Here is a 13,589-nt window from a genome sequence, read left to right as displayed (position 1 = left end):
TAAGCCATAGTTACTGCGAACTGCTCTCACAAAATAAAGAGAAAAAAATGTACGAAGCGCTCATTTCGAGCAATGAAGCCTTGAGTAAACGCTATACACGTGATTTTACGCGGTTGGTCATAGGCAGTTGCGTCTACGGCTGACAGGCAAAAACAACAAGCATACCAATATACACCGAAATTTCTGCGCTAGAAATCCGAGTTATGCAGTACTAAATAGACCGACCCGACGTTTTACAGATATTGAGATTAGTATAAATTTTGCCCTGTTTATACTAAATCCATCTCCGTTTAACTTCAGTGTTCTGAGTATTGCTACACACTATAAATACGTTCCATATACTACCGTCATTCACGCTATGCGCGGCTCACCGCGGTGCGTCACCAATGACATTTCCTACTTGATATAATGCATGGAGCCAATGATTTGCTTGCACGTGTGCGTTGAATAGATAATACGTTTTATGACTGAGAGGTGATACCCGACAAAGCGAATATTCAGTTGTCTGTAAACATCAGGGTTGGCAAACATAAACGTTCGTGCATAGCATATGCACGAACGCTGATTTTTCGTTGCCCCATCATTTTCACTCTGATTTAGTGGAGTGCCCAACCTCTTGGAATAAAATTATCACGAATAATTTGGCACGGCTATTGACAATTCAACATATTTCGTGAGTAAAGGGAATGGGAATAGAATCCATAGCTGCCATGACAGAACTGCGACTTTCTTTCAGCTGATCAACAGGCATAACGCTTTGGCTTTCCTTATCACTGCGCTAACAGAATATTTATTCTTCATGTTTCATGCAAGCGTTGCTATGACAGCGGCGGCAACACGAAATGTTTACTTTTGTCGAATTGGTGTTACTGCCGCCGCATTGCAATACGGTTGGAAATGTCTCGTCGTGGTTTCCAAAGCGGAATAGCTGAGCATTTCTTTCTTCAGTAGGTCTTTTGAGGAAACGAAGTGTTTCGCACTATTCGCTGTTTTATTACACAGTACACAGTAATAACAAATTGAAAATATATTCATGACTATCTTTACAATCATGCTCTTTTGCATTGCAAACGTGTACACTTTTAAAGCAATCATAGTGTTTATGCTATGCGGTTTTTCGTGTGGAATTTCATGGCGTTCTTTGGCCATATCTGGCCTTTTCGTCACTAAAACCACAGATCATCATGATATTTCGTGTGGCTAATAATTTCGCCAAGCATGCCTTCGCTGGTTCCGCGAGAGTACATGGCAGAATCTGCCATCCCTGATGTATAACCTGACGAACCCGTGTCTTTCTATGCAGCTTCTTCTGGATCCTTTGGGTGACAGCGGTTATTTCTATCTCCCCAAAGCTCCGAGGAAGGTGACGCAGCTCGTTTGTAGCATCATCCAAGGGCAACCCTGCAGTATGTTACTATCGATTACGCTATTCAGCAGCCCTGAGGAGCTGAACAAGGTACTCCTATGGCGTTCTGCATTAAACGAATTTTTTTATTGCCATATAAATTGTATAGACACTCAAGGCGCATTTCTGCCATTGCCGTCACCGTCGGTGTCGCCATCACATTCGCTGTGAGGGTCTGTATGATGTTCAAGCGCGAAAAAATCGTCGCCGGGAGCCGTACGATGTATGTGCGATGGAGAGCCGGCGATCGCGAATCGATCTCCCGCGCGCAACGGAGGATAGTGGGGAGGAAGCGCGCTGTCTTCAGTGGTGCGCTAGGCTCCGGGGCAGAGGAGGGAGAGAGGGCGTGTTGTATTCTACCCCCCCCCCCCCCGGGGCGGATTCTTTACAATTAATTGCTAGTAGGTACAGCGGGGCGGCACACGACGGCCTTTCTCGCGGCACTCAACGTTTCTGCGCAGGCGTGAGTAAGAGCAGGTGTGAGAGAAAAAAGTGGGGGGACCTTTGCTCCTTGAATACGTGACTCAGCCTAGGCACAACGGTGGAGAAGTTTCCCTGCGCGTGTTGCGTGCGTTTGTCCCTAGGGGTGCCCGCATATAGTGGAGTGGGGTTCGAGTTTGTTTACGCTCGGACGCTGGGTTCCGGCACGGTGAACCAGGTCAAGCAGCGGGCACTGACGCCCCATTTGTTGATCGCTGTGTGTGGAGGTCCGTCAGATAGACACTCGCGCGTGCGGCGCTGGTGCTGAGGCAGTCATGCCACGTTATAACTTTGTCGCACCTTACGGTATTCTACCTTCAAAAAAAAAAAGCAACAACATTGATTTTCCAGAGGGAGCGATAGAGGTCGTACTATATGTCGGGCCTGCTCACCTGGACTCTTCGGGAGCATTTTTGAGCGGTCCCGTTTGAGTGAAATAAACACACAGCGCCTTAGCAACCATGGTTGAACGTTATTGCGTTATGTCACGCCTTGAGGGAGATTGGTTTTACGTCTCGTTCACGTTACGTTGTGTTAGCCAAGATTTAGGTCAGCTAAGGTTAGGTTAGGTTAGAGTAAAATGAGTTAGGGTGCCGCGGCGTATTCTCACGGCGGTTACGCAGTGCGGATTAGTGCCTTTGCGTCTGGGCCACGTTAGTTTAGGATAACGTTAGGTTAGGTTGCCGTAAAACGCGTTAGGCGGGCGCGGCGTAGTTTCATAGCGGTTGTAGGGGCGTCGAGCATCACTGGCGCCCTTTCAGCCACTCGCGTTCAACCGCAATTGCTAAGGCACTTCGGCCTTACAAGATACTTGCTTCAACGTTAGGTTTGGCTTCTTTTGACAAGCCTGGCTTCGAGCAATGGCTTTTTCAGCTCACACAAGACATGCGATGTGACAATAGGTACATATTTTTTTTTTTTAGGTCTGCCCCGTATTTATTGAAAAGGTATTATTTAAACACATCCATAACTCTCCATATATCATGTCGTGCATTTTCCCTTCCAGCGTACATTGCAATACTGCATTCTTAGACCAATATGACAATTTGAAAGAGTTTATAAGTTTTACGGCCAATGATTGGGGCAAGCATGTGGATGTTGTATGCACAGACTTTGAAAGCTTTTAGAAATTTGTAAACTACTTTTGAAGATTCTTAAGGCGGCATTTGTTGTCTGTGTGCTCAAATGAGCTTCGTCAAATTTGTAATGTTCTGTAACATTTCCTGGGACGCAAAATAGTGCCTACAGAAGGCGAGATAAGTAGAGGTGGAAACTCAGGTGTTGATCGAGCGGTGTTATTCTTACAAGTGTAGCGGCAACAAATACTATGGTATGCTTTGTTGAACCACATCTAAAAACTGTGTTCTTTCATGATAGAAAGTTTTCACAACGGTGCTCTAGATAGCAAACCATTACGTTTTGAAGTGAACTGTTTAATCAAACACAGAACTTATTTGTATTAAGTATTAGGATGCATGAAGTTGCCGTTGGGTAAACCTAGCGATAACAGAACGTTCAGTTTCCTAGAAAATAAAAAAAATGTCATACGTACCCGTTACGTTACGCCCAATATTTCCCTAAGTAAGCAAGTGGCGTCAGGATTCCTAATTAAATTGTTATTAATTAAAGCGAGAAGCACAATGTTACGTGGCCTTTATAATCGCAATATTTTATTGTCCAGACTATGACACATTCCATCTTTGATACAGTTCACAGATACTTCATGCTATAATAAAAATGGTTAGAACAAAATTAGTGTTAAGTTGATACACCAAATTTATTGTTTTACAAAGGTGCTTATGCAAAGTCTATTCAACATTTATACTTACTTTCAACCTAGCACGCGACGATGCAGTCAAACATGCTGGCGTTGCTGTTTAATGCCAGTGGCATTCTTTGCAAACTTCAGCCGTTTAGAGACCATCTATCTATCCATTTACATATCTATCTAGCCTCTTACGTGGACCTAGCGGCGTTTGTGGGCTTGCTTGGGCCACTAGGTATGTGCTTCTGGCCATGATGGCGTCATGGTTGGTCCATTGTCATCATACCGACTTCTTGATTTTACTCGTGACCCCGTCGTCATCATGCCATCTCCCTTCACGTAGACAGTAGTTGTCTAATAGTTTGGGTCGCTAGGCACGGACTCGTGGCCTTGATGCCGTCTTGGTGGTTGCATAGCCGTCATTCGAGCTTTGTCATCCGACATGCTTCATGCCTTTGTCGTCGCGCCATCATCGTCATACATGCGCCATGCATTCGCTGTACCACCGCCGTAGTAATGCCGTCCTTGTCGTTCAATTGCCGTCATTACAGCTTCGTGATCTGGCACTTATCACGCTGTCGTCGTCATGCCTTCTACTCCCACCCAGTGGTCCAATTTGTCTAATAGCTTGGGCCATTAAGTCTCTATTCGCTGTTGTGATACCATCGTGCTCACTGCATCGCCGTCATTTCAGCTTCCTCATCCTTCTTTCGTCACGCCATCATCGTCACCACGCCATTGTCGCCATGCCTTCGTCGTGAAGCTGTCATTTTATCATTATCACTTTAGTAACGTCATCCCATGATCGTGATGACGCCGTCGGCATACTGCCTTCGTTATTACATTTACATCAATGTTTCTTCATTGTATTGCAAACATACTGTTGTCATTCAATCATGATTATGTCACCCTTGTCGTGACGTCACTTCCTAACAGACACTATCATACATTCATTGTCAGACCGTTGTCGTAATGCCGTCATTACTCTTATAATGCTGTCGGCGTCACACCACCGTCGCTGTACAGCTTTCTTGATACAGTCATCGGCACGCCATTGCCACTGGAGACCATCATACCATTGTCCTCGCGCCGTTGCCATGTAATCGTCGCGAATGCATCGTCGGGAAAGAGCCGTCGTCAGGCATTCGTTGTTATACAGTTGTCGAATTGCCGTCGCGGTTTTTCCATTGTAATCATTGTAACTGGCATATCACTATCGTCATGCCGCCGTCATCATAGATCTATCGTCGTTCTATTAACGTCATTTCTAGTTCTTCATGCTGTCTTATTGAAATCGTGATTACGCCATCGCTGCGCGATTATGCCATCGTGGATGCATCGTTGCCACAAGAACGCTATCATGCATCCGTTCTTACACCGCCGTGGTCATGCCGCCTTAGTCGTGCCATCGTCTGCATTCCCGTTTATCATCTGGTTGTCGTCATGCCGTCCTCGTCATGCCGTTGTGAGCCCGGATACTTGTTCTAATTGTTCGGATGTTGTCGTCCACCTGCTGTCGCTATACCATGGCCATAGTTTAATAATGGAAATCGCATTGTCGTCATTCGGTCGTCGTTATACGTCTTTGTCGCTCCGTCGACATTATTCTTCGTCGTGCCATTGTTACTGCGTCAGTGTGATTCAGATGTCGCCAGCCTCCATAATCATGGGCGACCTTCGCTAGGGAGTGCCAGAGGAAAATGGAACGATATCGCAGTATGTGGTATACAGCCTAAGCAACTAAGTCTCAAAATTAACACAGCACGTGTTAAATAAACGTGACTTCAGACATATGGTGTGTCACCACATTATACGACTGCTATTCGCATTGCCATCGAGAGCCATCGTTAGACGAGTTCTACGTTAATTTTTTCCCACTTTCCTTTCTTTTGAGGACAGAATGGAAAAGTGCATCTTTATCAAGCATTGCGTCAGCAAATATTCTATTAATAGCTTGGCATTGCGTTAGGGCTAATATAAACGCCTCTGCTTTCTGCTCCTTCATCTCATTTTCGGTACACCTCTCAATCGCTTTCTTCAACCATGTCTATCTGCAAGGAGGCGCCTACAGGGTTTAGAATAAACGTAAATCCAAAGTAGACAATCGCGCCTCTTATAATCGACGAGTGTGCCAGAGAATGTGATAAGCATCAGCTGAGCAATGAACGCGCCTGCTGGCAGTCAAACATCATCGACGCCAGCGGCGAAAACAAACTCACTCCTAAAGCTATGTAAGAATGATTGCCACCCTACACTGTTAAAACAGTTGCGCCCTTTGGGGTGTATGTAGGCTTCACAACGATAATCATCATCTGCCTAGCCTGCATTTCCTTTCTTTGACGTTGCGAGCCCGGTCCTTACAAGTCACGAACTGCATGCGCGTTATCAGCATGACAAAACGTTGTCGGCAGCAAAGTAGCGAGCGCAGCGTTTTCAAGAAAGGACACGCAAGGCAGATGTCGACTATTGTTGTGAGGTAAATATAGACCCTAAAGGGTGCAACTGTTTTAAAAATGTAGCAGAAATTGGTTACGTAATCAGTTGATTTTTTCCAAAACAAGACAATAATATCATTCGCGCTTGGGCAACTACCATGTTAAATCAATCAGCAGAAAAACGTGTTTTCATGAATTTCATTTCTGTATGTATATGTCCCATGGTGTTTGCATTTACAGGTACAGAGGTGCCACTATGAAGACCCATATTTCGGCCATATATACCAGCATGTATATTGCAATAGAATAAGAAAATTATTTTTTTAAAGATAAAATTTTTCGCTTCCTCACGTCAAACTAGATGTCTATTGTATTTGAGATGTTGCAACCCCTGTTTTCTTGATAGTCGCCTTTGTCTCTTGAGCATTGCACGTCTGAATTGTTAAACATGTGAGGCAACACAATTCCATTGGTTATACAACCTCACGAGCGAGATAAATTTTTGCGCACATGAAGTATGATATCTGCTAAAGGGAAGTTGGAATTGGTTTCGATAATGTGTTTCTTTTGTTTTAGACGAGATTACCAGTCACGTTGTCCCATTATCCTATTGGGACTTCGTATCAGAATCTACGACACTTCGTACAGGTGAGAAATAAACGAGCATAAATGACATCGCTTACACGAAGACGCTTTTCCCTATGTGCTTCTTCACTTGGAAAGATATTCACTTCAAGAATTGATTCTATGTGTGAACATCAGCCGCGCACCCGTAAAAACCTAACACCAATAAATTATGGCACGATGTGTGTAATTTCTCCTTGACATTTCATAGATTTCAGCGGAATCATTACCGAAGCTGCTGAGAGGCCACATACCTTGCGAGGATTAATAGTTGCATAGGCATGTGTAAATAAGCGCGCGTGCCATAAATAAAGACGATCGCTAAAGTATTAAAAGCGGTACATCGATAGACCGCAGTAAATGTTTATTACAACGAGTGGAGAGAGAAGCTCAGACACGAAATAATAAGCACTTGAATAAATCAATTTAATTTGGCAAATTTTTGTCAGTCCGTAACTTCTTGTGCAGCATGTGTTTTCATTAGCAGTAAACTATGTTTCACGTAATGTTCTGACTCCTTCCTAATATTCTGTGTATGTATTCTTGACAAACTTCTAAGTTGGGCCGGTTGGTGCATGTATGAAAAAAAAAGGAATAACAGCGCAAACAACGAGACGTGGGAACTGAGACAGACAAGCACAGACGAAGAGTGCAGCGCTTGTTCTGTCACAGTCTGCACGTTCTGTTATTTGGCTTTTATACTTATTCCAGATCGGTAACCTTTCACGAAGACTGTAACAATTAAATTTTGGTATGTAGAAATATTGTCTCACTACTACGTTTAATAAATTATTGCTCAGTTTCACTCAGCGATACAACTTCATTCACTGTTTTTTATGATCTTCCACTACTGACAGTATAAAAATATGTATTGTGCCATGGCTTTTGTTACGTGTGCTTTTTGTTCAAATGTTTTCCAAAAACTTGTGGATAACCTACTCGCCACATGTAATGTTATATCGGAATCCGTCAAAATATTTCCTTGCAGCTTTTAGGCCAGAACTGCAGCGAGCACATCTTCTGATGAATTAAGGACACGGAATGGGGTTCAAAAGGCAAATTCCACGAAGTGGGATGTCGGCCTCAACATTCGCAATATAATCTAATACGTAGAGCTTGAAAGTCTACTATTGTTCTCACCCCTATATTCCGGCCGCTTAGATTCCTTTATTCAGCATGAAAATTAAGTTGCGGTTTGGCTGTATCATTAGGAGCTTCCTCTTAAGTATTTCTGTTGTTGTGATTCCTGTACGAGTCATTTCACTATACAGCAAATGTCTGGAACGGCGTAAAACAAACATAACGACTTTCCTGATAAAGTAGAATACCCGCAACAATAAATACATATTTTATTCGGGATTAGTGGTGCAGATTGTGAGTTCCTTATGAAAGTTAGGAAAAGGTCAACGTGTTCCAGCATGGATAGATTGGGCTTATGAGCTGCACATTTGCAGTCGGCCACATTAGGCATGTACCATGTCTTCGGCACCACATGAAAACAACCTGAATAATTAGTGAGAATTTCATGCACACCTGTAACAAAAATTCAGAAGTTTAGAGCTGCATAAGCTCTGTACGGTCTACTGAATTTAGGTGATGGCCCTTGAACACGGGAATTCGCTTCACGAATTGGTTGCTTAGTTTACAGTAAATCTCATCTCTGCCAACAATCTCAGGTTTGGTGTGGATGCATGTTGCTGCTGCTGCTACACGGCTAGTCTGTATCTCGAAGGATATAATTGTAATCATAAGTGAACTGGAACTATTGAGAGCGCGAAACGATACGAGCTACAAATCAAAGATACACGGACAAGCGCTGTTACAACAACTGAAAATGACGCAGTAGAGGCGCTCTTGGCATGAGATGACAATACCGTATCAACAAATCCATACAGAAAGCTGTCAACGTAATCTATCTCTGACTTATGCACCGAAACAGGTGGATCCGCAAACACGTCTCTCCCGCCTTATAAATGAAGTCAGCTGCCACTATGTCTGAGACTGACTTATCCTTGTACCTCGAGAGTACTTTGGTTTTCGAAGACACTGGAGCGTAGCCGCTCCCGAATTTCTTGCAGTGGAAGGCTAGATTCCAAGACGGCTGTCCCCTCAAGGAAGTCATTTGTTCTCTAAAGCATACATTGACACATCTTCGCATCTGCCCAACGTACTACGCACCGTACTAAGCGGGGATTTCATACGCAACTCCTTGCTAACATTGAACACACTTCTTCCGGTACCTGATGCTGCACACCCGCTGTTCGTAATGCGCACCCTCTGCCCTAAAAACCATGGCAGCGCGAATTCTGCCCAACTTGTTCTTCGCTGAACAAACGAAATTAATACTGTACCATGCTACAACTTTCTTCAAATGGTGCCAGAGGTCACGTTATAAGGAACTTTTACCCAATGACCATCAGTCACACCCATCTCGCGCGTTCTCCCACTATTTTCTTGCTTCCATTTCGCCAAAACACTTTCGATCAAGAAGGCCAGATAATGTACATGATATCCCGCTTCACCTATTCTTCATAACTGTCTAATAAATCTTTCCTCCGTGAAACGCGGGCAAGTGTTTGATGGAGGAAAGCGCTTATCGTTCTAGCATTCATGTGTAGTTCATGCTGTTTCAAGCTGTGAGCTGTTTCAGTATGAAATGTCAATGTGCCAAACGTACCGTCGTTTTGAAGAATATTGCTTTATTTGGGGCTTTTTTCCGTCCTTAAACTTTACCGCAAATAACCCTGCGCTTTCGGTAGCCCTTTTCACCATTTGCGTGGGCCGTGAAAGGATCGCTTCTTGGCATATGAGGCAGCAATTGAGTCCGGCAGATGCCCAGGCGCTTTCTGGGTGGCTACAGCCTTCGCGTTCGCATGCAAGACGTGTTAGCAAGATTTGTTGGAGGGAATGGTGGAGGCTGGCCGGGCTATATGATGACCGCCTTTGAATGTACTGTCATGTGCGAAGTGGCAGAAGCTGGACACGCCTGTACGGGGAATGGAGCAGGACGAAGTCCCGCATCATGGAGTTTCTGTGGAACACTGTCCGTGCAACGCTTCCGAAGAAACAGAAGGCAAGGCATACTCCCGGGAAACTGGCGATCCGAGATGACGTTCACTTAAACGATGCGGATGTGAGAACGCTGGGACTAGGGCGGAAGTTCCGCTTCAATCCTTTTTGAAGCCTGCCGAGCGTTTGGTTGTGGCTAGTTTTATGGCTCACAGAGTCCCGGAGTCGAAAAGAACATTATGCGTGGGGCAGTGTACAGCTATTGTCACTGGGTGCAGACGCCGTACAAGCCCGAAAGCGAACATACCGCATGGTGGATTACTTCCTCGCGAATGGTCTGATGCCTGTGGAGGCGTACAAGGAAAGGCACTTTGTGCTTGTGCCTTAAGCTATGTTTTCGGAAAAAGCCGGGCTTTCTGTGAAAAATAACCTCAAGATAGTGACAGAAAGCCCCATTGACGTGAAGAGGAGGGCCATCACCTTCTTGCAGAGATTTAAAGCTTGATAAGTTGTGCACTGCTGTGAAGGTGGAGAACTCTACGCTTCGGATTTTGTGGGACGTGGAAGAACGTAGCCTGAAAAGTACTCCAGACAGGCATTGCGGAAATATATGGCGGACGGTTTTCTTGTTATGATTTTCGAAAATTTTCTGCAGTTCCTAGCAACACAGGCCTATGGGGGTTCAGCACTTACATTTAATAATTGTACGAAGGCTGGATGATGTGCGTAAGCGATTTTGCTAAGGACGGCAATGATGAACAGAAGTTTGCGAAAAGTTTCGGTTTCTCAGTGGGCGCTTTCTTTCGAGCTATTATTTGTTTATTTATCTTCTACTGGTATTGAATGCAGCGGTGTCGACGCAAAACTCAAGAATGTGTATAGGTTCATGAGTGGCACCGAATGTTAGTCACTTTTTTACTAAGGTGGATAATGTGCTTGAGCACATTTTTGAGGTTGTGGCTGAACAAACATTTAGGTATGTTGATGATTTTCTTTTACTGGCGGACGCAAGTAGCTACAGCGCGAGCCGAAGGGGGCGGGGTTCCATTTCACGCGTGAAGTGCCGGAGAATGGGGTAGTCCAATTTTTGGACTTCAGTATCAAGTTTGGGGGACCACCGAATTGCTGGATGCGTTTTTCCGGTCTGCTAAACGAATTCTCGATCTTCGCTCGCGGTACGCGAAAGTTGTCAAGTACGCCATAGCTTGGTGCTGGTTGAGTGAGTCCTTGAAGAAATCTTGCCCGCATTTGATGGAGGAAACTGTACTAGAGAGTTGGGAAGACCAGGTGAGGCGGGATACCTTGTGCGTTATTTGGCTTTCTTGAATGAAAGAATTGCGGAGAAATTGAAACGCGAAAGTAGTCGCATAACGCGAGCGATGCCTCTTAATGACGGTCATGTGGTAAGTGTTCCTTATATACATGGCCTTTTTGAAAGTTTGAAGAAGGTTCGAGAACGGTACGGTATTAATGTCGTTTTTGTCGTGCCGTGAGACTTCAGTCGAAAAGGCCGAGCATGCCTTCACCGCATAAGACTCAACGTGGCCTTCAGGTTCAGCGTGGCCTTGAAGTTCAGGTGTAAGATTTGATGCGGTCTGCTCCAGGAGTGTCATAGAAGATGAGGGAGAAGAAGACGAAGAAGAAGGATACACTAGAGCGGAGGAGATTAAAATGGGGGACGACACCTGCATCTTTACCTACGCGCCTAAGTGAATCACTTTAGAAATGTTACACTGTGGCGCAGGCGTCTAAGCGAACGTGTGGGTGACTTTATTCGTTGACCAAAAGTCACGACCGGGCATATTCTTTAGCCGTTACCAAGTGCAAGGTGAGCCAACGAAACACCTTGCCTGGGATGTCACAACGGTCAACCTCGTCAAAGTGGTGCAGGAAGAAAGTTCTATGAGTCGCGAAGAACTTCTGCAGACGGGATCCGTTAAAGTGGACCTGCAACTGCAGGACCTTCTGGACTTAGTATTGGAGCCTTAGCACCGACGCACCGTTAAGAGGAAACATTGGCAGAGGTGAGCCTTATTTTGAATGTCATCAAGCAACAGCAACAACAGATGACGCATCAGAGCGAACTTATGTCACCTCTGCTCAGGTTGCATAACTTCGAACGGAAGATTGTGGAACCGGATATATTGGACGCACGCTCCACGAGTCTCAACTAGTGGCTTTTGTTTTACAAATATGCGTGTGAGAGGAATGGGTGACTCTCTGACGATGAGAAAATTCAGAATATGCGTCGCTACCTCCGCGCGACCGTTAGAAAGTTGTATAAGATGTAGTTTTCAATAAGCTACCAGGTTGCTGGAACAATTGGAAAATACGTTTTTTGGCGGCTTTCCGTCAAAGCCCTGTTCTAAATTGGGATCCGGCTCTACGCTTTACATACGAATACGGTTCTTTACTAGAGTACTTCCTCGAAAAACACCGTTTGTCGTATGAAGCGGAACCTAAGCTCACATCGCTGGCCGCTGCAGCTTTATGCACAAGTGATACCTGTAGATGCACGAGACCAGGTTCAGATAAAAGCACCATTGACATTTGAAGACCTTCTGCAGTGCATACAATTCTTGTTACAAACAACGGAATCAACGCAAAATTAGAGGCTTGCAGAACAAGAGATATTCCTAATTCAAGTGAGCTGAACGAGAAAGATGGGTTCACCGCCTATCAACGAATGGTTCCTCCACCGAGCCCAGCACATAACCTGAAAGAAAATTCGCATCCCCTTATCGATAGTGTCGAGGAGCGTAGTAAACATGCCACACTGAAGGATCTGACTATACGTCAATTGTTGCCATAGAAACGAGTCAGTGTCAAACGTGAGTCAGCCTCAAACGTATGATACTCTGTACTTAGTGTCCACTTGCTTGCTCCACGTCCCTCTCAAGGTCGATGGCATTGAAATGAAAGCACTCCTGGACAGCGCTGCCTCTGTGTCCTTAATAAATAAGAGTATAGTGCACGTCAGCCGCCTGCAGTGGCAGGGCCCTGCGCGTTCAGGATACGATAGGACTGTGAGCTCACGTAATGAGTGGGCGAGTGTCATTCTTGAACGTTAAGGTCACAGCATGCAGACAGACGGGTCAGTGTTGCCGGATGTATGTTATGGCTTTCTGTTGTCCCGCCCTGATAAGAACAAGTTAAAGGTGAACATCTACTGGGACGACAAACTCTTGATTGAAGACAACTTAACAAGAATGAACAAGCCAGAGGTACCTGGACACTTAAAACCAATTTGTTGCAAGGATGACATAAAAACGGCATTCCCAGAGCTCTTCTGCAAAGGCAACTACCCACCAGCGCTAAAATATCATGCAGTTCATTTCGACCTTGCAAACAAAGCATTGGTTAGAACTCCTTTTCATATGTCACGAGAAAAGAACATATGGTTGAAAGTCGAGCTACAAGCGATGGTTGACGCTTGTATCGTTCGACCGTCAGTGTCACCATTTACATCGCCTATAACTATGGCTCCGAAATTAGACGGATCTTTCCGTCTTTTCACAGATTACCGAGCTCTTAATCAACAAACTGAGCTGATACCTTACGCAATGCCGAGGACTGATTACATAATTGACAAGACCGGGGGTTGTCATTGTTTTTCAAGATTAGACCTTTGCAAGTGCTTCTGGCAAATTCCATTGACTGAAGAAACGAAATAGGACACTGCGTTCATTACACCATTCTACTTATATGCATATAATCGACTACTTTTCGGCTGGAAGAACTGCCCAGCATAGTTTCAGAAAATTATGAATGAAACCCTGAAGTCATACCTGGGCACGCTCTGCAACGTTTACATTGATGATATCATTGTTTATTCAAAAACAGAGGAACATGAGAAACACCTTTCACAAGT

The 13,589-nt window shown here is 44.7% G+C and overlaps 1 protein-coding gene across 1 annotated transcript in view; it reads left to right on the top strand.

Annotated features, from left to right (window-relative positions):
• Positions 1 to 13,589, top strand: part of LOC142564995 (lipase member N-like) — a 58,672-nt gene that overhangs the window by 33,282 nt on the left and 11,801 nt on the right. The window contains exons 6-7 of the mRNA XM_075676227.1: positions 1,304 to 1,456; positions 6,662 to 6,733. Coding sequence (XP_075532342.1) covers positions 1,304 to 1,456; positions 6,662 to 6,733 — 225 coding nt within the window. The remainder of the gene's footprint in view (positions 1 to 1,303; positions 1,457 to 6,661; positions 6,734 to 13,589) is intronic.

This window comes from Dermacentor variabilis, chromosome 11 (assembly GCF_050947875.1).
Source record: "Dermacentor variabilis isolate Ectoservices chromosome 11, ASM5094787v1, whole genome shotgun sequence".
Classification (NCBI taxonomy): domain Eukaryota; kingdom Metazoa; phylum Arthropoda; class Arachnida; order Ixodida; family Ixodidae; genus Dermacentor; species Dermacentor variabilis.
The sequence above is the reverse complement of the archived record's forward strand: the minus strand, read 5'-3'. Positions and strand labels throughout refer to the sequence as shown.